Source organism: Haliaeetus leucocephalus, unplaced genomic scaffold (assembly GCF_000737465.1).
Source record: "Haliaeetus leucocephalus isolate CR32 unplaced genomic scaffold, Haliaeetus_leucocephalus-4.0 Scaffold383, whole genome shotgun sequence".
Taxonomy (NCBI): Eukaryota; Metazoa; Chordata; class Aves; order Accipitriformes; family Accipitridae; genus Haliaeetus; species Haliaeetus leucocephalus.
The window spans coordinates 1-23,367 of NW_010972819.1; the positions used below are offsets into that span (position 1 = coordinate 1).

General features: G+C 47.4%; 1 protein-coding gene across 1 annotated transcript; it reads right to left on the reverse strand.

Annotated features, from left to right (window-relative positions):
- Positions 1-8: 8 nt before the first annotated feature.
- LOC104835387 (centrosome-associated protein CEP250-like) lies at positions 9-23,340 on the reverse strand (the record flags this gene model as incomplete). The annotated part of the gene is made up of 18 exons (XM_010573336.1): positions 23,202-23,340; positions 20,722-20,915; positions 18,353-18,480; positions 17,978-18,147; positions 16,916-17,095; positions 15,653-15,787; positions 15,166-15,309; positions 14,411-14,712; positions 13,002-13,161; positions 11,908-12,220; positions 11,346-11,473; positions 10,960-11,080; positions 9,104-9,258; positions 4,132-6,756; positions 3,206-3,361; positions 2,665-2,808; positions 2,447-2,497; positions 9-158 (listed from the first exon to the last, which is right to left on the reverse strand). Coding segments are annotated over exons 1-18 (5,301 nt in total), but the record flags the coding sequence as incomplete, so codon positions are not given.
- Positions 23,341-23,367: the final 27 nt, after the last annotated feature.

Sequence of the window (23,367 nt, forward strand, 5' to 3'; positions counted from 1 at the left end):
TCCAGAACAGCAGCTTTCGGCTCCCTGACCACAGCTGCTAAGGAGCGAGACAGCTCTTGGTGAAGGTCTGACAGCTCCTGGCTGGTCTTGGCACAGCGCTCGATATAGTCCTGCTTGTATTTTCGTTCTTGTGCCAGCTGCGTCTGCAGAAGGGACACCTGAAAGAGGCAAAAGGCCGAGCTCAGACAAGCCCACGCTCTTAGGACCATCCGTAGCTCCACAGATCCGGCCGTCAGGGAAGACGCACCCTCCAACTCCAGCCCTGACAAACACGTTGTCCTTGTGGAATGGGAACTAAGAGGTTGCCAGAGCCACCCTGAACTGAGCTCAGATTACCGGCAATTCCGAGTTTCTTTCTGGCATACCATTCACAAGGCACAACACCGAGACGTGACATGCATATTAAAGAGAGAGGTTTCTACAGGATTTCGTAACCCAACCCTTTTTTTCAAAGGAGAGATTTGGGCTGCTGCCACCTTAGTTCCACCTGCTTTCTCCTCAGCAGGAGGACTGCTGCTTACACAAGGTAGTGAAGAACCGTTCTGTTACGATCTACTTTAGAAACCTGACAGCTAGCACATGAAACGGGAGAAAACTCTCACTCTTCCTAACTTCAGAGCATTTCACGAATGAGCAGAGCATAATCTGATGAACACAGCCCGGGGGGCAAAGGAGCCTTAAAGGACTGCTGAGGCCTTCAAAATCCTCAAACTCTTATTACTTCCTGGCAACAGCGGGTTGTGCCTGCTGGGCTTTTTGGTGGGAGAGACCCAGCTGCTCTCACCTCCTGTCAGCATTGCAGGGCAGCGCAGCCACAGCAGCTCTGGCACAGAGTTGCCCTCTGCCTGCTTTGGAGCGGAGGAGATGCCAGCACTGGGAGCAGCGCTCGGTGCTTTGCTGTTTCGGGGAGAACAGCTCAGGCCAGAGGTTCTCCTCTGTTTTCAAAGTGACATGTGCTTTGCCAAGGGCTCTGTCCCACGTGGGAATGCCATCCCCAACCTCGAGCTAGGAGTACGAAAATATTCTTTCTTGGCAAATGAACTCACATAACAGAAGCAATTCCTAAAGGAGTTTTATGGCTTATGGAACCTGCTCCGTTCGAATTACGATACCAAGGTCTGCCAACGTAAAGCCAAACCAGACAAAAAGAGGGTCCCTAATCTGCTAAGCATCTAGAGCAGACTAGGGGGGAAACTCGGGCAGCCAGCTCTGGAAGGGGAACGCGAGGTGCCGAATTAGAAGCCGGTAGCGCGCACGGAAAGCAAGACGTCGGAGGGACTTCACAGCAGACGATATGCGTAGGCTAGGGAACACCACCCCTGAAGAGAGGGACAGCTCTGACCTTCTCTCTGAAATAATAAGGGCACCTTTGTGCAACGGGGCTTGGAAGCCTCCCACGCTTTGGTAGGTAACCCAGAGGTATGCGTGGGAGAAGTGGCCATCTGCTGCTAAGAGCATCTCCCAGGAAGGGGGAGATCACGTTCCAGTTCCGCTGTTTCCCAGACCCAGAGGAGTGCCCCAACTAGCCAGCTGAGGACGATTCTTTGAGCAGAGCACCTTCATTTTCCTGCCAAACTGCTGGAGCAGGTCCACAGTGCAGGCAGACACAACCGTCACAGGGGGAAGGGGGTTCAATCCGTTATCTGTAGCAACAGAACTTCAGGCGCTGAGGCTTCCTGGTGAAAACACCCTTAAGGTATAACTTGATGGCTTCAGCGGTACGCTCGGCTCACTTGCCAGAGCGGAGCACCGTGTACTTTACTCGCATAAATCTTACAGGCATTTTGCCCTGAACTCCTGCGAAGATTCACCTCCTCAGGGAGACCAGGGCGTACCAGACCCTTAAAAGCACGTGGAAGAGGAGCCTGGCGACTGCTGCTACTGCCAGTACCGCTGTCAAGGGATGGGATAGGGTTCAGGAGCTGGGATGTACATTCTTACGCTGATAAAACAAGCGTCCACGCTGCGCTTGGGTCTCCGACTCGGTCCGATACTGGGATCGTGATTAGCGCAGCATAGCAATAGGAGACTAATGGTTGCCCGAAGGCTGTAAGCTCTGGCGCTGCCTCAGATCCCTGGAGCTCTGATAGAGTGCAAGCTCTACCGTTAACGGAGTCAAGGGAAAATGGAAGCCGTCAACAAGATGAGTAAGACTCAAGGGGAACATCCTTAGAATCTTCTCCATATTCAGGCGAGTGCCAGTTCTCTGAATTTCCTCCAATCCCTCTCCCACCACGCCTGACCTCTAGGCAAGCCAGAGACTAGACCTAGGTGCATGATGTTGTTTGGCCATGGCCAACAGATGTGTCTGACTGACTGGGTATTTCCACTGCCTGGTGTACTCACTTCCCGACAGCCAAACAAAACTCGGGCTGTAGCATCGTGCAAAGCTGTGCCCCTCAGTACAGCCACGGCAGCTTTTGACGAGAGCTTTCCTACTCCTCACCTGGTTCTGCAACTCAGCTAATCGACGACTGCAGTGAGCGTGAGACTCCTCCTGCGAAGAAAATGCAAGGATTTCCTTTTGGTCTCCAGTTTGGCCAGGGCCATGGTCTACGTTCCACTTCTCTTAGGTCTATACTGGGGGGATGCTGCCACTGGGATTTGCCACTGTTCCTCTGTATGGCCAGACCCTCCTCCCACCAAGGAAGATTCTGTTCTCACCTGTCTAGAAGCAGCCATCTTGTGCTGGTCAGACAGCAAAAATCCGCACGCATCTGGCAGCGACCGACCACTGTGATATCTCTTCAGTCTCCTCCGTTCACGTTCCACCTGCACGTTGGTGATAGGAGAAAGGGTCACAGAAACCTGCCACCAAACAAGGAGCAAAAGGAGCTCTGGACATCATGGCAAGGAGATTTCTGCTCTGCTCAGAGGCTGTTAACTGCCCCAGAGAATGCTGCGGGCAAAAAGCACTCGAAGTAGGCTATGGAAGAGAAAGAGCAAGAGGAAACAGTTCCTGACACAAGAGCGTCAAACGTGCGTGTATGGGGACACTGGGGCAAGAAGGGTGGGACCGGAGCGAATGCGCATTTGTGAAGGCAACGGGGTGCCAGAAGAGAGAGAAAATACAAAAGCGTGCGTCCACAGGGGGAAGTGGGAGAGGGAAGGAAACAAGCAGAGGACTCCAAAGTGCTGTCTGTGGAAATGTGCTGTGATCCAGAGGACCGTGAGGCTTTGCAGAGGCAGTGAAAGCCTGTTTTACCTGCTCGAGAGTCCTCCTGAGCTCAGCATTGAGTTGCTTCAGCTCCGCCTTCTCCAGTTCCAGCCTTGCAACTGCTCGCTGCAGACATTCCAGCTGCTGTGACAGGAGTCTCTTCTCCGAGAGCCACGATAGCTGCTCCCCTTCTGCAATAGCCTGCTGGGTATACAGAGAGGAGTTTATGTGAGCTGGTGCCCCATAAAGGTTAGGAGGGACAGAATCGACAAGTCGGGGAGAGTGACCGGACTCGGGAATGGACAGTGCCAAGTCCCTTCTGCTCCTCCTGGTTGACGGGCCAAAACAACACACTCTCTTTCTTCCTAGGGGCCCTCCTCCCGATCGCCGTGGGGAAATCCACACAGATTTGCCTTCCGGCCTTTTGGACCGCAGCACAAGTACATCCTGAATGCGCAATGAAGCCCTTCACCTGATCAGGCAACGGTACGAATGCCGTTATTTTTAATACACTGGAAAAGCTGTACCTCCGAAATCGACATCTCTGAAAGCATCCTCTAAGCACCGTCAGCGTAGCTGCTGTGCAACCATCGTTACAAAATTCTGCTAAGGTCAGTCCCTTAGTTTGGTCAGCTGTGCCCCTTCCTTTCCGTGCCAAACCCCAACCACGACACGTTGGCTAAGCTTGCCTACACAGGAGAGAACCAGTTACCCATCCCCAACGTCTGGGCTTGGGGTAACTCTAACAGCAAGCTCCGTAGTTCTTTCAGTAGTTCGGGGGCTGACAGAAAACACTTCAGCAGGTGAATGCCTTGAGCTACGCAGACAGGCAAGCCTGCTGGCTACAACCGCAGTTTCTCTGGCCAAGCAGGTCATGTATTTATGGGACTATATATTCCCGTATCTTTATGGGCATCATCATTAGAATCCTTTATAGACTTTTTAGTTGACTGATGATCAGTCACACTGCCTACCTGATGATGAAACCGGTCCGTGTCCCTCTCCGAAACCATGCTCTGCAGGATGGCTATTTCTTCCCTCAGAGTCCCATTGGCCATTTCACTCTTGGTAAGGGCAAGAGTCAGTGCTTGTGCCTTCTCTTTCCATTTGACTTCTCTGCTCTCGGTCTGCTTCAAAATAGCAATCGTGCGCTCCAATTCTTCCCCGTTGGCTTTCCGCTCATCCTCCAGTTGTTGCGTTAGCTCCTTCTGTCTTTGCAAGGAACGGTCTCTCTCCTGGAGAACTCGCCGCTTCTCTGCTTCCTCTTCCTCCCATTTCTGGAGTTTCTGGATTTGTTTCTGCAGGGTCTCCCCGCCATCCTTCCATCGCAAAGCTGATGTTAATTGTTTCAAGAGCTCACTCTGCCTCCTAAGCTCTTGTTCTCTCTCTGTCAGAGTCTGCTCTAAGTACCCGACTCTGTCTCTGTGGTTCTCGATCTCCTCATCCTTCTTTGTCAGAGTCGGCTGAACATGCTGGAGATCTTCCCGAAGAGCTCTTACTTCCTCTTCTAACTCTTTTAGTTCACCTTCAGCCTTGGTCTCTTGCTCCTTCTCATGCAAGGCTTCTTCCAGGAGCTTCTCTTGCTCTCTGCCATGCCTAACCTCTTCATTCTTCTTGGTTAGCCTAGGCTGGAGATTCTGCAAGGTCTTCAGTTCTTCTTCTTGGCGCTGGAGTTTTTGCATGAGAGTTTCGTTGTCTTCATCTCTCTTCCTCACCGCTTGCTCAAGCAGATCCACTTGCTGCTGGCATGATGTTAGTGCTACTTTCGTGCTTTCTTCACGAAGCCGGAACATGTTCATTTGCTCTGTCTGCCTGAGGAACTCCAAATGGTTCTCCTTCAAGATTTGGCTCATTTTGTCTAGATCCTGCTCTAGACTCTTGGCCTGCTTGCCTTCTAACTCCTTCTGCTCTCGAAGCTCCTGGACGTGCTCTTGCAAAGACACTATCTCTTGATCTCTCGCTTCTAGAGAAGATTCAGCGTATTCTAGTTTTTGCTGTACGGCTTTGGTCTGCCTCGCTGCCTCCTCCTTTTGCTGTTGAAGCTTAGAGAGAGCTTCCTCCAGAACCTCTATCTTTTCCTCTCTTTCTTTCAGAGTCAGCTTTGTTGCTTGGAGATTTGTTTGCTCAGCTTCACGCTTTTCCTCCTTTTCCTTCCACGCCTCACATTGCTTTCTAAGGGATAACATTTCTTGTTCTTTTTCCTTCAGTGCCACTTGAAGCTGCTGCAGAATTTCCTTCTGCTGTCCAGAGTCTTGCTCTTCTTTTTGGAAGGTCTCAATCAGTTCCTTCTGAGATTCAATCATTAAATCCTTTTCTTTCAGTATTGCTGTAGTGTACTCTAAGTCTCTGTGCAAGACATTCATCTGTTCTTCTGTTTTTTCCGCATAGCTCCTTGCCTGTTGCTTTTGGATGTCTAGGAGTCTGTCCTTTTCTTTTAAGGTTCCTAAGGTCTGCTCCAGTTGGTCACGGACAGTCCTTAACTGCATTTCCATGACTTCCTCAGCTTCCCGGATTTGCTGTTGTTGCGACTCAAGCTCTTGATCCTTTTCAGATAAAGAAAGGGTCATCTTTTCCAGTGTACCACGAAGCTCTTGCAGGTAGCCCTCTTGCTGTTCCTTGTACTGCTGCAAGAGTCTTAACTGATCCCTTTGAGAATCACACTCGCTCTCTCTGTCCTTAAGAACTGCCCTCAGGTGTCCAAGGCTCGCGTGCAGAGATTTCGCCTGTTCTCTCTCCATTTCCAGCGCTTGGATCTGCTGGGTCAGAGACAGAAGCTCCAAATTCTTCTCCTTCAAGTTTCCTTTCATATGATCAAGATCCACCTGCAGATTTCTCACTTGTGATGCACCGTCTCGTTCTAGAATCATTATTTTCCCCTCCTGGAATTGGATCTCCCGGTCTCTCTCCTCCAGCTCTTCGCTCATCTTGCTGACAGCAGTCCTCAGCATTTCTTGCTGCTTCTCCAGCTCCCGTATCTGTTCTTGCTGGGATCTGACCTCCTGGGTCCTCTCCTCCAGCTCTTTGGTCACCTTGCTGACACTAGTCTTCTGCTTTTCTTGGTGCTTCTCCAGCTCTGCTATCAGTTCTTGCTGGGATCTGACCTCCTGGTCCTTCCCTTCTAGCTCTTTGCTCATGTTGCTGACAGCAGTCCTCAGCATTTCTTGCTGCTTCTCCAGCTCCTGTATGTGTTCTTGCTGGGATTCTGTCTTCTGTTTTGTCTCTGTTATGTCCTTAATAACCTGACTGACAGTAGTTTTATACATTTCTTTCTGCTTTTCCAGCATTATCATCTGTTCCTGGTATAACTTCATTTCTCCCTCCCTCTCTGACATGATGGCGGTCATATGAGTGAGACTCTCCTGCAAAGCTTTTACCTCTGCTGCTTCTTTCTGTAGCATCTGGATTTTCTCCCACTGTGTTTCCACTTCCTCATTTTTAATTTTTAAGATAGACAGTGTAGTCTGGAGTTCTTGTTCAAGGGAGTGATTCCTATCTGTTGCTGCATTTGCTCGGGTTTCGGAGGCTGTGACTGATTCCTGAAGAAGTTTTATCTCCCATACCAGTTTTTCTTTAAGTGCTTGCAGCCTGTCCCGTTCATGCTGCAAAACAGGAAGGAAAAGATTCAATAATTCCATCTATGTATGTTTGGTTTTCATACTAGATTTGAACTCCTGCTCCAGTGGCAGTCAAGGGCTGAAGTTTGAGCTTTTAGTAGAAAATTCAAGCTCTTCAGCTGGTTTCCCTGTTTGATATAAATTTTCTCTATCACTTAAAAAAAGATTTGAGAACTGTACTGTATTTATCAAACTCTGTCCCTACCTGATTTTTGGAGTCATCATAAATGGAGAAGTGGGAAAATACTGATCATGTAAGAACAGCTGCACTGGCTCAAACATCTAGGCTAGTATCCTGTATGTAACGGTGCCTATAAGTGCATGCCCAGGGAAGAAAGCCTAGGAGTGCAGTAGACTTACATGATACCTCCCCTCCCCAACTCCAGCACTGTTCTGGCTTGTGAGAACTTTCACAGTCTCCTCCTGACCCCATATAGACCTGCTGTATTTACTACACACTTTGTCAAGGATTTCAACAGGTCTGCTCTGCTGTAAGCATACCACCTCCTGTAATTTGCTTGTAGCATGGCTCTCACTTCATCAGATGGCTCTTGGTCATCTCTTGGAAAAGAGAGTGAACAACTGCTACTCCCTATCTCCCTGCCTCTCGGGACGTTGTAGACCTTTCCTGCACCACCCTTTAGGTTGCATCTTTCCCAGCTTACTGTCCTGGTTTCAGCTGGGATAGGTTAATTGTCTTCCTAGTAGCTGGTACAGTGCTATGTTTCTGAGTTTGGTGTGAGAAGAATGTTGATAACACTGATGTTTTCAGTTGTTACTAAGTAATGTTTAGTCTAAACTCAAGGATTTTTCAGCTTCTTATGCCCAGGCAGCAAGAAGGCTGGAGGGGCACAAGAAGTTGGGAGGGTACACAGCCAGGGCAGCTGACCCAAAGTGGCCAATGGGGTATTCCATACCATGTGATGTCATGCCCAGTATATAAACTGGGGGGAGTGGGGGTGGGGGGATCGCTGCTCAGGGACTAATGGGGCGTCAGTCGGCAGGTGGTGAGCAATCGCATTGTGCATCACTTGCATATTCCAGTCCTGTTATTATTACTATTGTCATTTTATTAGTGTTACCATTATAATTATTAGTTTCTTCTTTTCTGTTCTATTGAACTGTTTTTATCTCAACCCACTAGTTTTACTTTTTTTTTTTCCCCCCGATTCCCTCCCCCATCCCACTGGGTCGGGGGAAGTGAGTGAGCAGCTGTGCGGTGCTTAGTTGCTGGCTGGGGTTAAACCACGACACTTACTCAGCCAGCTCCATCTTCCTTTTTGCCCTTCTCTGAACCTCTTCTAGCTCTAGTGTGTTCTTTTAGGGAGGAGCTGTCAGAACTGCAGCCAGGATTTAAAGTCCAGACTGAGCATGATTTAGGCAGTGGCATGATGATGTTCTATTAGGGAGGAAGGGAAGAGAGAACAACCCCAACATTTGATTTCCCAGGTTTGGGGTTGGGGTTTTTTTTTTTTTACCTCTACTGTGTAGACTTTTCATGGTACCATTGTCTAGAACCCCACTGTGTCCTCTTGAAGGAATAATGGTCAGATCACAGCCTTTCATTTCGTGTTTGAAATTAGAACTAGTTTTCCCCTTGCAGGCATACATATTTATCTGGATCAGCACTTTTGGTTCTCAAATTTCTCTGTTTTTTCCCCCACTGTCTGCTCTCAGATGGGCAATGTTGAACAGCTTTCTACTATTAGCAAACTTTGTCTTCTCACCCCTTCTTCCAGATTCAGATATTTAGAAATCTAAACATGGATTTGGACACAAATAATTGCCCAAACTATGCAGCGTAAATGGAGACAAGCTTGAAAATTACTTTGACTAAAGCTTCGAGGGCAGAAATCTTCAGAATTGAGGAAAATAAATACCCTGAATCATAACTGAGTTTTATATCACTACGGCATCTTTTCCTGCTTATTCAGAAGAACACAGCTGGAAAACTTAAACCAAAAAACAACCACTGGTATAAGCAATATTCTTCTGCTCTTGTAGTGGTCTGTGGTCTCTCCACATAGTCAGTGATATTGGTTATCTTAACGATCTCTCCTTTCTGGACTATCTTTTCTTACCCAAGGTGATAACCCTGCTAATTCAGCTACATGAACCAAAAGTCTGGGTAACAAGGAATGATGAGTGGAAGGAAGGGGAAAATGAGGGGAACTTGGCGGCATTTGCGTACTCTATATATTCTCAGATTTCGACTGAACCTGTACAAGACGACCCAAAACCAGCTCTCCACTGTAAAAAGCTACTCCCTAGAATTAACAGAAGACAAAAAAATATGTAAAAAATGGCCCTTCATGGCACCTGCCAGCCTCACCAGGACATCCCTTCTTTGCTTCTCAGTGCTCTCAAGTTTCCTTTCCAAAGATGCCACCTCTTGATGTAGAGTCATAGCCTCCTCCTTTAGAGCAGCGGCCTCTTCCTGCAAGGCAGCTTGTAGAGAGTTCTTCTTGTGTTCTGCCATCTGTGTCTCTACAGCAGTAAAGGTGAAGGAGAATGTGAAAAGCAAAGCAAAACCAAAGTGATCTGCATTCTACAGAGAAAACATCATTTTCTTATCTGCCTGTCTGTGTTTTCCAGGCCCTAAGTCCACAAGGACTTTCAAAGCAGACATAAATAAAGGAAAATTCCAGGCAGAGAAAAAAGGAAGTGGCAAGGTTCAGAAGAATATGAAAACGTGTTTGCTCTTCTGCTTGTTGAAAGGCCAGGCCTAAGGGCACCCACGAGGTTAGAAGCAGGTAGAACCGACATTGATGAAACAAGGACAAAGACAGTAGGTGAGAGTCAGATCTAGTGTCCTAAAGGAAAAGGAAGAAGCAGCAAAAGTGAAGACTGAATAAGACAGAGTTAATTGACCAGGAAGACTTAAGAGACATTAGAAAAAAAACCCAGAAGTCAGTGTTGTGCTTGGAGATCCACTTTGGTATTTGTCCAAAAAAATGCTAGGGGAATATGTTGTGGACTGGCAGAAAAAAGAAGAAAGGAAGTATTCAGTGATACTAGGACAACAGCAAGGCAAGAACAACTGAGCATCACACCATTACCAAGACCTGAAGCAAGAAGGACTACCGATAGACAGAACTAAAACTAAAATAATAGATTGAACTAACAGACAGGAACTAAAGAGGGGAAAAACTGAATAGTGGGACAAGCAGGATCCATCCAATGGCAGCATTTCAAGTATATAAGCTGTTATCATATGTAACATATATAGTAAAAACTACAGATGTTCCAGAAAAAGTGATGAACTAAGGCCTGGAAAACTCTCCTGTAAAGAGTCTGAAAAATGATCAGCTGTTCCATGTCAGAGAGGGAACATGAACAAATACTGAACAGGTAAAGGCAGTACATGAGCAGGCAACAGCCTGTGGGGGAGGCAATGAGCCATGCCCACACTTCCCTGTTCCTGTAGTCTGAGACAAGGCAAACAAGACAATGAGATGAAAAAGCAATTCTGATGTGGAGAGTGGGAAAACAATGACAGAGAAAGCAGCAGGGATGTCTGCCCAGCTATGATACATACAGGCCAATAGCCCTGCAGGCTCTGGGATGGCCTGGAGATTAGAAGAGGTGACTAATTACATGTGAAAAACAGTTGATGGATAAACCCAACGTGAACGTGTTACCAAAGGCCTAAGTAAGAAGTGGCTAGGGAAGTAAGAAATTGTGTTTGCTATGGCTGTGGGCTCAGACACCAAATCAGTATCAGCAAGAAAACAGGTAAGAAGGATGCAGAAGCACTAGGTATCAGAGAACTCAGAAAAGCAGCTGCAAAAGGGATGCAATAACACAGGAGCCCAACACTGAACTACTGCTCTGTCAATCTGCCATGTAAGAGGAAAAAGAAGTCCATAAAGACAAGGCTTTTTGCATGCTGGTGCTTTTAAAGAGCATACAGAGAAGGATGCTGTGAGGCATAAAGCTACACCTACTTAGCAGTGACATGTGACCTGAAAGGCACCACCGCTGCACATTACCACCAGTAGCACAGCTAGGTGCACTGCCATCCACTGGATCTTTCTCTATAAAAAGCTTTGACTGGTAGTTCTATAGATGCTTGTTGTTTTTCTCCTCTTCCCATCTCCAGGCACTGCACTTTTTCTCTGCATGGCATCGGAGATCCCCGCTGGTGAGACAGGATGGGGTCAGTGGGTCAGAAAGGAGAAGCTGTACCTTCCTGGCTTTGAGCCAACTGTTTCTGCAGCTCTTGATTGTGGGCACTGAAATGGTCCCTCTCAGCTTGCCTGTTGCTCAGCTCCAGCTCCAAGTCCTGTGTCTTCTTCCTTGCATCATTCTGGAAGAGGTAAGAAGACAAGCATCACCTCACAGAGCCACTACTAGCAGGAGACAAAGAGGTACAAACACTAAGGCAGAAATAGCCAAGGTGGCAGGGGGCAATCAGACAGTAATGGTAGATGTGATCACGATTCTCCTTTCTCCCCATGGCAGCAAGCCAACCCGGCCTACAAGAATTTACACCCATTCTGGCTTTGGCACTCTGCTTGTCAGTTCAGCCCAGCAAAGGGACAGGATTTCTGGGTGCACTAGACACACATTACCAGAGCTTGCTGAGTCTGCTTCAGGTGCTGACACAGGTCTTGTAGGGCTGCTGCCACTCTGTCCACTGTGAGCTCTGCAGGAAGGTCCCTGGCCTGAGAAACAGTTAGGCCCCAGACATCACCCTGTTCTGAAGAGAGAAGCCATTCTGTTTCAAGCTTTAATTGAAGGGTGTCCAACAAACAAGGCTTCTTTATACACAAGAGAAGGTGGCAGTGCCTTTGACATCATCCTAGAGCTCACGTTACAGCAAGACATGTGTCACAGGCTAACGTTATTTTGATGACCACTAACGTCAGCACTGCCCCAAGGAAGAATGCACATGCCCTATGACTTGACATGACTTGTGCCCTATTTCATTATGATGCTGCTCATTTCTGCACATACAAACATGGACTTGTCTCTCTGCAGGGATGTCAGGCTTTCAAGACTTCCCAAGGCTTGAGTCAGCCTAAACTGAAAGGATGAGTCTATCATATCAGGATTACAAAGAACCACCCCTCCCTCCATCTGCTCTCCTATACATGCTCTATAGACTTGTTAACCCTGCCTCCCACAACTTGCCTGAACTCCAAGTGCCTAAGTCTCTGCTATCACAGATCACACGCTGGAGAACCAAGTGCAGCTTGTCCAGCTGGGATCGGGCTTCACAGTGGGCACTGTTAGCCTGCTGACACTCTGTCGCCAATGCCTTTGCTCTGTTCTCTGTGCTGCAAAGCCTCAAACGTAGCTCAGACATCTCAGCCTCCAGCATGTGCAAAGAGTCCCTCAGGCACCGTTCACCTGCTCGGGACTCCTCCAGATCCTGTAGCAGCTGCTTCTCTCGAGTTGTCAGGCCAGCCTCTTTCTCCAGCACTACTTCCTGCAGTGACTGTATCTATAACACAGATGCACAGAGCCTCAGGGACAGGGCTGCTACTGAGGCAGCAGAGCAGGAAGTAAAGGAAGGAATGAAGGAGAGATTACTTCAAGCAAAAAACACACTGGAAACCGAAGGCACAAAGCCAAAGATTCAAACTGAGAAAAATAAGCTAGAAACAGGTATCTGGAAGCTAAGGGGCCAAAAGGAAGTTTCCCCATCCCCAAAGGAACGGTTGAACTGTCAGATTTTCATGCTTTCCAACCTCAGAAATTAAGTTCTCTGTGTATGTGTGCGCGCGCATGCGCACGTGTGTGTGTGTGAGGGTGAGAGTGGATGGCTGGCAGGGGGAGGTGGCAGATCAAGCAGGTCTGCCAGGGAGGCTTGGGAGTAGAAGTAAAGGGGAGACAATCGGCATCCTTTATTATCTCCAAAATGCCAGAGGAACTGCTGAGATGGAAGTGCCTTCCACAGACTGCGATAACCACTTCTGTTTCACAAGATTGCTCAGTGCCCAACAGAGGTAGAAACACCATCTCGGACAACACTTGTAACAGAGATACTGAGAAACTCCAAGGAGTCTTCTGTTTCTCCTCAGAGATTTAATGCCATGAACCATGAGAAAATAGGGGAAAACATAGGCAGAACATAGCAGATCCAGCCTTCACCTCAATGTGCAAAGTCTCTGGGCAGAATACAGAAGAAGTGTACATTGTTGGGAGGGGAAACAAGTTGGGGCCTACAAGCTGAAGGTGGTATTCTATGTCCCTGGAGAAGAGGATGCTAGTGCATAGGTCACCTGGTTGTTGAGCTCTTGTATTTCTCTTCTGTGGTCTGAATGAAGCTGCTGGGCCTGGTGAATAGCAGAAAGAAGCTGAGACACTTCGTTGTGCTGAGCAAGGTTGTTTTCTTCCAGGGTTCTGAGGCTTAGTTCTTTCTCTTCCAGAGACAGAGTCAGCCTGAAAGGGAGAGCATGCAACTCATTACTGCATGGTGTAACATTTAATAAACTCCTAGGACGTCCACCACCAAGGGGAAAATTGCTTTGTCTGCTGAGGTTTGTCTAAACAACTAGGCTGCTTGTCCAGTCCTAAGCCAGGCTGGCAGTCACACCCAAGCATGTGCCCACTACACTTTTTTCCACAGAAGAAAGGTGAACTACTGGCTAAATACCCAATCTTTTTTGAGATGGGAATGTGAATATGAACATAACAAAGTCTTGAAATGAAGACATTAAGAAAGAGGAAAATTTTTCTTTTGACTAATGAGACTCCAATGGAGAGGTTTTGTCAATAATGAAGACACATTTTCTTCCCCTAGCTCACATCTCCTGGTAGGAACAGCAGCAAATGACACCAAGGTGATCTTTGGGGAGTTTCATAAGACTTGCCACCACCCATATTACTTTCAGCTAGAGAAATGAAGGCCAACACCAGAAGTGGTAATGGAGGCTTGGAGGAAATACTCAGATCTTTATATAAGATGCAGGATCCCTCACAGGGGAAGCGAGAGTGCACTGCCTTTTATTTCTCTTCATCAATGAGGATACACATTGAAGACTGGCAGGACTTTCCCAGGTAAAGTAGCCTACCTACCCCTTCTCTTCTTTCTTGCATTTCTTGGACAGTCAGTAACGTCTGTAACTGTTGGGGCTGGCAAGGACCCTGCTCAAGCCCCTCCAGACACCTGTTGGGATTTTTTGAGGAACAAGGAAACAGATGGCAATAAGAAACATTCTTGTTTCTGGGGTGCCTCAGAGAGGAATCTGGCTTAGTTCAAAATCATGGTTTTAAGATGGTTTCTGCCAACCAAAGGTATCAGGATGGAAGACTGATACAGATCCCAAATGTTTAAAGTTTACTGGACCCAAGGTGGAGATGATGGATTTATCTAGCTCATTATACTGCAGCTCGTCCTGCCTCCTTTGGTGTGTTTCAGGTTTGAAACCCCTGAAAGTTTCATTTAAAAGTATTAACATGCCAACCTAAGAAAAGAACACATCCTTTTAAGGAAAGGACTACTCCAAAAGCCATTGTCTTCAGAATAACTGTAACTGAAGGATTAAAAGAAAAGAAAATGAAACACATCTGCATGGATAGTTCAGAACTCTGCTTTTTAGGAAATACTTCCAGAGCTATTTCTATATGCAAAGATCTGAAAGAGGGAATCCATTAAACAGAACGGAGAGTCTCACAGGTTTTCATTTACCTGTCTTTTTCACCCTCTAGGACCTTCAACAAAGCCTGAAATTCTGTGTTGTGACGCTCCACTTCTTCCCATTGACTCCTTTCCCCCTCCAATGACCGCAGACGCACTTGCAGCTCTTTGTTCTGATGTTGTACCTCCTCCCATTGACTACTCTTCTCCTCCAGGATTTTCTGGAGGTGCACAACCTCCAGCACCTTTTGCCTTGACAGTTCCTGAGCCTCACTCAGATCTTGCTGAGCTTTGCGGCCAGTCACTTGCTGGGAATCTTCAGAGGCTGCTAGCTGAGATGTCAACTCTTCCACCTCAAGTAAAACATAACAAAGCAGTCAAAGACTACAGCTTGTCGCTGTCAGCCATATCATATACTGTGAGGAAAGGGAAAGAACAACTTTAAATTTAACCCAATCACGAGAGTACCAGATTCAGAATGGATACAGCTGACTTGTTTAAAAATCTAACGTGGGTCACCATGTTCATCCGAAAAACCACCTTAAAAAACAAGGCTAGCAGTAACAGGCCAGCAGAAATCCATTTTGATGATTGCTGGCAAACAGGCAAAAGGACTAGCCCCTATGTGCAGGGCAGCAGCTGAGATTCAGCTGACTAGTAAGTCTCCTTCAGACCAGCTGAGATGGAGACCACAGTATGATGGCAGTCAGAGGGATTACCCCTTCAGCCTGCACTGCAATGGAAAGGCAAGAAGGGGAGAGACCACCTGTTTGATGACTGGAGTATCTTATTGCTGTTTCAGTCACCTGTTTTTGTAGAACATCCCTCTGCTGAAGAAGGATATTCATTTCCTCTTTGAGGGTTTTGATTTCTTCCTTGTGCCTCTTTTCCACTGTCTTGATCTTACCCTGAGTTTCCTGCAGCTCTGCTTGCAGCTTTTCTGTGATGTTCTGTAAACACAAATGGGGAGCAAATTACTGGGACCTGCCATCAGGTTCAGCTTTTTCCTCTTTCTGTCTCAAAAATCACATTCATTCAGCCACTTCTTTCTGCTTTTCTACCCAGCCCTGCTTCCACTGTAACCCTTCCTTCCTATCGCTGATCTCTGGAGCTTACCAGGCTCTGTCCTTTCAGTGCCTGCAATAGCCCTTGTCTCCTCAAGTCCCAGGACTCATGTTTTATGTCCTTTTTACTGCTCTTCACTCTGTTACCTGGTGCTCTCAGCCTCTCTCTCAGCTTACAGCCAATTGCCAGCTGCCTGTTCTTTCAGCCTACCCTATTAGTCAGACTTACCTGCCCATTCTCTTGCTGCTCTTTCACCTCATGCCTGAGCTGCTCTAGCTGCTGGCAGGCTTCTCTTAACTCTCCCTGAGTTTGGAGTAGTGTCTCTAATAAAGCATCCTTCTCACTCTCTTTTTCTAGCAGGACCTGCACAGAAATAAAGAGAAGACAGGTTTAAACTTCCCATACAAAATTCGTGTGGCAAGGCTCAAAGACTGGTGGTGTAACGCATTCTCAAAGCACTATGCTGCTGGTCTCCTAGGTCATTATCTGCCAGCTTGGAAACACAGCTTCCTAAGAGAGACTGGCAGTATAAACATGGTCCATCCACGGTCCATCTGTGATTGAATCTCCAACAAACTCTTGGTTGTCTAACAGGAAAAAGTGTGTCATTTCTCAAGTGTCTCACTTTGCTGGTGAGGGTATCCCTCGTCTTCTGCTGTGTCCTGTTTGTCTAGCAACTTTTGCACCTAGTTGGCAGTAGAGAAAACACAAGACTGCCAGAGGGCTGAAGCTAGCAGTTCCTTCAGAAAACTCATGTATTCTAAGTAAGGTTTGGTGAAAATTACTTCAGTTTTAAGGTATTCAGTAGACTTTAGGAAAGTACTGACATTACAGGGACACACTGTCATCTCTGAGCACTGCCCTGTCATTTCAGTAACTCTAGACACAATTGGGGGTACTGCTGTCCCTAGGCAGTCTGCATAAAGAGGACTTTGGGTAGGACACAAGGAAGACTGTCAGCGTATAACAGGGTTGCTTCGGCAAGGGGATCTGGGCACAAAATAGCTTACCAGCAAGTGACTTCAAACACAGCCCAGAATACACCTCTGTTTGACTGCTCAGAAATATTTCAGAGAAGTCTTTAAAAAGATTTTTCTTTTGTCAACAATCCTGCCACAACCCCCTATGCCTCCCAGACAAAAAACCCATCCTTGTGGGGATTCAGTCCTACAAACTCAGTTTGGTCTTTAATGGAGTTAAGTAAACATCAAAAGAGGACCATTCAGAGAACTGTGTAGATACTCTGAGGTAAGTCTTAAAAAAACCAGAACACAATAGCAGCAAAAAAATCTAAAATGAAAGGTGACATTTCTGCCTGGCTTCCTATAAGAGGACTCATTCCTAGTCCCAAAGATAGTCCTGCTCACCTTTCACGTCACCAAATTCAATGTAGAAAACATCTAAGACATGCTCCACACAGCCTGATACCCAGCCATCTCCCACAGCTCTAGCCTTGCAAAAAACCACACCAATTCTCCTTTCAGTCTTTACCTCTTGCTTGGCTTTTTCAACTCTGGTTCGTTCCTTTTCTTGTTCAGCTTCCATGGTAGCAACTTTCTGCTTCATATCAAACAGCTTCTTCTCGTGCTCCCCTTCTGTCTCTGCCTTCTCCTTTTCCCATTTCTGCAGCATCTCTTGCAGTTCTGAATGGTGCCCTTCCCGCTCGCTTGCCTGATGAGGGGAGAAAAAGGCTTCAAGATGGAGTCACAGCCAAGCTCCTCAAGAAAAAATGTGAAGCTTCATACTTCCCACAAGCCCCCATCTCAAGAGTGCACAGTAGTGGCTTTGTGCCCCCCATAAATCATGTCCTATCAAGGAACTTAATAGGAGGGTCAGCAGGTGGAAGAATCATAGAATCCTTTAGGTTGCAAAAGACCTTTAAGATCATTGAGTCCAACTATTAAGAAAAGGAGATGTTACCTTCCCCTCTCTGGCGGCTGCCTGTTTCCTAGCACCTCTCGCCTACGGGATTTCCCTCTAGTCTCAGAGTCTCTATTTTCAAAGCTCAACTCCATTCTCATCGAGGAAAAGATGCAGATGGACTGCAGGGTGAGAAAGAGGCCAGCACCCCGATGCCCTAGTCACAAGATGGGCCACGAACTCAAGTTCAAGCCCAGGAACGAGGGGCTGTTCCATCTGTTCTGTATGCTTTAAGCCCAAAGATAACACCTCTGTCAACCGTGAAAGGACAGAAAGAAAGGAACAAAGTTCCCACGACTGCAGTTGGCAGGAAAGTTAGGAGTCTACTTCATGGTAGACAGGAGTCTGGTAAGATCCTACCCCTTTACTGCCATGCCTTGGGTGGGGACCACCCAACCTTCTGCTCAACTCGTCTTAGGCCCACACGGAATCCGTGGCTTGCATTTACTGTCCCGGCATAGTCCTGTAGGTCTTCACGTGCTTTCAAGTGCGAGCTCTTGGCTCTGCTGCCTGGCCTAGCAACGCGTGGCCTATGACAGACGCTTGCTGCCATTTCACACGCTCAGGCTATTATTCTTCTAAAGCCAGCCCACAAAGCTTGCCTCAAGACTTCAGAAGCATATTGTTTCCTACCAGCTCTTGCAGGAGCTTGTTTATTTCCACTTCGTGATCCGTTTCCCGAAGTTTGAGGGTATCGTTATACTGCTCTTCTGCCCGCAAGAGCTGTTGCGCCATGTTTTCCCGTTCCTGCTTCATGAGAGATCTCTCTGCTTCCAGCTCACATTGAAGGCACTTCGCTTCCCCTGCAAACGTGACAAATGGCAAGATTCAGGGCCTACACAAACAGCGGTTCTGACTTCACTAACCGTAAGCCATTTGAATTTCAGTGTAGGAGGGATCTGTCCCCAGCTCCTTCACTCCTTAGAAGCACTGCAGACGGAGAGCTATTTTTATACCATCCTCCCTAGGCAGGGGGGTCACCAGAAACAAAGCACATGAGGCTCTCACCTTGTATCACCTCCTTGGCCTGCCTGACTGTCTGAAGTTGGATTTCAAGCTGACTCCTGGCGATCTCCAGCTGACATAAGCGCTGCTGAGCCTCAAGCAGGCTGGATTCCAGGGTCTCCCTCCCGGCCCTACAAGACGCCAATACGGAGAGAAATGAGTTTCTTGCTCCTGACGCCCACAGGGAGTTAGTCCAGTAGGAGCTGGTTCAAGATCCCTACCCCTCAGTTCGGAAAATGGGTTGCATGGAAACTGGTATACAGAAGGCATATTTCTGCCATTTAAAAGAGCAATGCAGGCCCCTCCGAGGGAATGCCCAGGCTTTACTTATGACCTAGCGTAACACAGAAAGCCCAGCCGAGTTTGATCTCCATAGCCAAATCTTAAATTGCTATTGTCTGATCTATGACGCACGGGTAGCTGTGCTCACAAAGTCTGTGCCAGCAAGCAAAAGCCCAGCCTCTGCTCACAGCCCTTTGCTCATCGTCACTTCCAGGTTGCTCTGCAGGGGCGCAGAGTAAGAGCATCTCCCTGGCTGACTCGTGACTTTTTGATGCTGTTCGTAGTGTACGTACAGGGAGGTGATCTTCCAGACTCCCTATATTTCAAAGGGACTAAAGCAATACATCAGATGATACAGTAAAAGCTCATGCTTGTAAGCAGCATTTGTAAGAAATCTGAACTAGATTTTACCTGAACAAGGACTACCTGAAAGGAGAGACAGGTAGCCTTCAGTTTAAACTCTTGGAAGTTCGCGAGAAAAACTTGCTACTTTTCTCTAAGCGTTGCTAACTAAGCAGGCAGTAGCCCAAATGGCTTGCCGCTCTTTAAAATGGAAGTTGTAGTACTGCGGAGGCAAATTGTTACATCCATAGACTTCAACCAACTGCTGCGTATGACACACAGGACTCTGCAACCAGGAGCTGAAGTTGCCTCCCTGATCTAACACGGCGTCCTGTGTGCCAGGTTCCTACCATACACAGCACTGCCTCACTAGAACAGGCGTGCAACCAGGATAACATCCTTCAGGGTAAAGGGGCACCCGAGTGGTACAACACTAAGACCCACAACAGTAGGATTTCACTGCTTTGATGGACGATGGAGGATGTATCTTCAAGAAGGAGAACAAGCACATATTTCTGACTACGCCAATGTCTGGCAGTCCAAAGTAAATATGCTCCATTTTAAGGATAAATCAAAGTCAGTCTCTAAAACAGAACAGAGAAGATAAGAGTCCAAAACTGTGACGACAACAACAGGCTCTTGAGAACAACATCTGGCAAGAATAGTTGCTGCAGCCCAATAATTGACAGAACATAATTCAGCTGGATCAACTAAGAGGAGCTGGAGCTCAGAAGCAGCAGCAGCTCTCAAGAAACAGACTGAGTCTAAATGGTGTTTATCAGCCTTGCTAACAACATACTCTGGAGTGGTAAGGCGTCAAAGTCAAGAAGCGTGACAAACAATCTCGCATTTGTACAGCTCTGCAAGGTCAGGAGTCTTCTAAAAAAGACCTGAGAGGAGGACAAACATCTCCATACGTTGGGTAGTTTGGGGTTGTTTTTTTTTTTTAAAAGCAGAACTTGTCACACGTGATCTTAGAAACCTGATCCAGCAGAAGGACAAAATCTTGTTCCTGCCCTGCATAAACTCCTCCATGATGTCTATCTCAAAACAGCACGTGGTAGGGAGTACCGGACCCACACATCAATGATGGGCAACAATTCCCGCAGACTGGCGAGCATTCAAAAGAGGCTTCCCTGCTGCTGGTGTAACCAACTCTAGGTCCTGCACCACAGGTAACAAGAGTTAGACTAGAAACAGTAGGCCCTCAAGATTTTCAGCACGAGCCTCTAGCTTCACCCTAAATGGCAGTGTCCTACTCGCAATGTCCGTACGTAATAGACTTGAATTCTGAAGATCCCCTGTCAAACTACTTGATAAGGAAAGATCCAAGTTCAAACGCGCAGAACGAGAAACCGAAACCAGAGAGAAGCTTTGGGTTTCAGTAAACATCTGCATGGTTTAATTACTACTCAATGCAGAGCCAAGGTACCAGATACTGAGGAATTACGCTGGCTTGCTTTGGACTTCACACAGGAACGTGCAAGGGGGCATAAACATGAGCCCCAGGCTCAGGAGAGCTTTGTTAGCTTTAGCTGTCAGAAAAATAACATTCAAACCATGCTGTACTGGTTTGGGTTTTTGGTTTGGTTTTTTTTTTTTCTCGAGATTCCTCCATTTTCTGTCCATGGAAGGTGAAAATAGCTGAAAAGCATACAGGATGCAATGAACCCTCGTGTCATGATTATCACCTCTATAATTACAGACATTAAATAATCTCCTGCCTAGGGTCTCCCCCCTGCCTTTACCTGGCCTCTGCCAGCTGCTCTGCAAGGCCTCGTCTGTCCCGCTCCGTGGCTGCCAGTCGCACCTCTAAGGCAGCCTTCTCGTGCGCCAGCAATTCCTTCTCTTTGGATACGTTGGCCAGTGCTTGTCCTTGGCGAGAGGACTCCTGCCGCAACTGCTCCAGACCACTGCTAGCTGACTCTTGCTGGCGGTGAACCTGAAAGCGGGACAAAATACAGTTAGAGTCCCTTCTCTGGAGTTCTGTGCAGAGCCAGCCAGCGCCACTTCTGAATCAGCTAGAGGAGAAAGAGCTCCGGTACTCTGGCCTGAAAGTTTAAGAGCATCTGCTTCGTGCCGCCCTAACACCCTGGGCTGCCAAAAGGCACTAGGGCTGTTAACCTGAAAGCGATGTGTAAGGCCCTGCTGGGTTGCCTGGGACCAGACGGCCCCTTCAGGACAAACGTACACCCCCAGACCACATCTTTTCACGCAAAAATACCACATCTTCCACAACTGCCACCTTGCAAACTAAAATTCTATCAGAATCTATTCCAGTGCTGGGAATTTTCAGGAACCGTTGAGCAAGAGCAACTTTGCTCGCCGAACAAAGTGGAAATACACATGGTTTCTCCTTCTAGAAGAAGAAAAACCAACATCAAAGCGTCACCTTGTCGCAGAACACCACCACACACCTACTTCAGTGTGTACGGCAGTTGGATGCAATGAGGTGATCCTTGGCAGGGAAACAGCCCTTGTGGTGAGCAGTGTCATTTAGTGATTTACGGAAGTCCGGCTGGTGTGGCCAAAGAGATGGTAGACTCTACTTGGACAGTAGTTCGTGTCAACAATACTGTTTACTTGTCTTACACAAACAAGTTGCCCAATAGACCTTGCTGGCATTCAAGCCTGAAGACTAACCGTGATTTTTCAGCTTGCTTCTGCAGTGATGCCAATACACCTCTGATGGGTATTTGCCAAACAGACCACGTACTCCAAAACTAAGACTGTCTAACAGGGAACAGACCTTCAGAAACAAACAATTCTCCTCTCAAAGTTATGCCATAAGACCTAAGATTGTACATTATGAAACTGACACTGAAATGATGACAAACTCCCTAGTCTCCTCCAATGACATGATTCTCCCACACTGTTTTCCAGGGTACCAAAATCCATTAGTCCAGAGTGAAGTCCTGTATGATCACCTATTTCTCATCTTCTTCAAAGCCTATAGAGACTCTAATAATTCATACAATCGTAGAATCATTTAGGTTGGAAAAGGCCTTTAAGATCATTGAGTCCAACCATAAACCTAACACTGCCAAGTTCACCGCTAAACCATGTCCCTAAGCACCACATATATGCATCTTTTAAACACCTCCAAGGATGCTGACTCAACCACTTCCCTGGACAGCCTGTTCCAATGCTTGATAACCTTTTCAGTGAAGAAATATTTCCAAATATCCAATCTATATCTCTCCTGGTGCAACCTGAGGCCGTAGACTCTCATCCTATCACTTGTTACTCGGGAAAAGTTACCAACACCCACCTTGCTACAACCTCCTTTTGGGTAGTTGTAGAGAGCAATAAGGTCTCCCCTCAGCCTCCTTTTCTCCAGGCTAAACAACCCCAGTTTCCTCAGCCGCTCCTCATAAGACTTGTTCTCTAGACCCTTCACCAGCCTCATTGCTCTTCTTGGGACATGCTTAGTCACCTCAATGTCTTACTTCTAGTGAGGGGCCCAAAACTGAAGACAGTATTTGAGGTGCCACGCTGCCAGTGCCGAGTACAGGGGGACAATCACTTCCCTCGTCCTGCTGGCCACACTATTTCTGATACAAGCCAGGATGCTACTGGCCTTCTGGGCCACCTGGGCACACTGCTGGCTCATATTCAGCCAGCTGTCGACCGTCGCTCCCAGGTCCTTTTCCCCTAGGCAGGTTTCCAACCACAATGTTGCACGTGTATCTTAAAATACAGTTTCAACAATTGCAGGATGTCATTCCCGTTCTTAGCAGTACAAGACAGCAGACACTGACTCGCCGCTTTGTCCCGCCCTCTAGGCCCCAACAAGCCGAGCCTGGAAAGTTGCAGACTTCACAACAAAAAGCATAAATAGAAACATGCAGCCCCGGGGGTTTTTGGCCTCAGAAAATGGGTGAAGAGCTACCCTGTTTGCTTCTTTCGACGCATGTGAGAGTAGTAGCCTCACGCAGATTCGTGGGCAAGGCAAATCACCTCTCTGCAGCTTATCAAAAGCCAAAAAAGAGGCCAACACAGACAGGTGGATTAAAGGAATCTGTAGAAGCAGAGGACGACCCAGAGAATTGCACAACAGCTCTGCAAGCCATCAACACGCTTCCAGAAGGAAGTAAACAACGCCGCCTGACCCCCAGCGCTACCAAGTGTCTCCTTGACAAAAAACACTGCAGAATCCAACAGATACAGCTTCACTGAGCCAAGCAGCCAAAAGCCCACCCAGAAAGCACCAGGTTTTTGGTCTCACCTCAATGAGTTTCTCTTGGGTTTCTGCCTTCTCCTCTGCCAGCATCCTCAGCTCTGCCTGCAGCCCCTCCTGTTGCTCCTCTGCTTTCTTCAGCAGCTGCTCCAGGTGGGCTTTCTCTGCGCTCAGCGCCTCATTTGTTCTTTCACACAAGTTCAGCTTCTCCTGG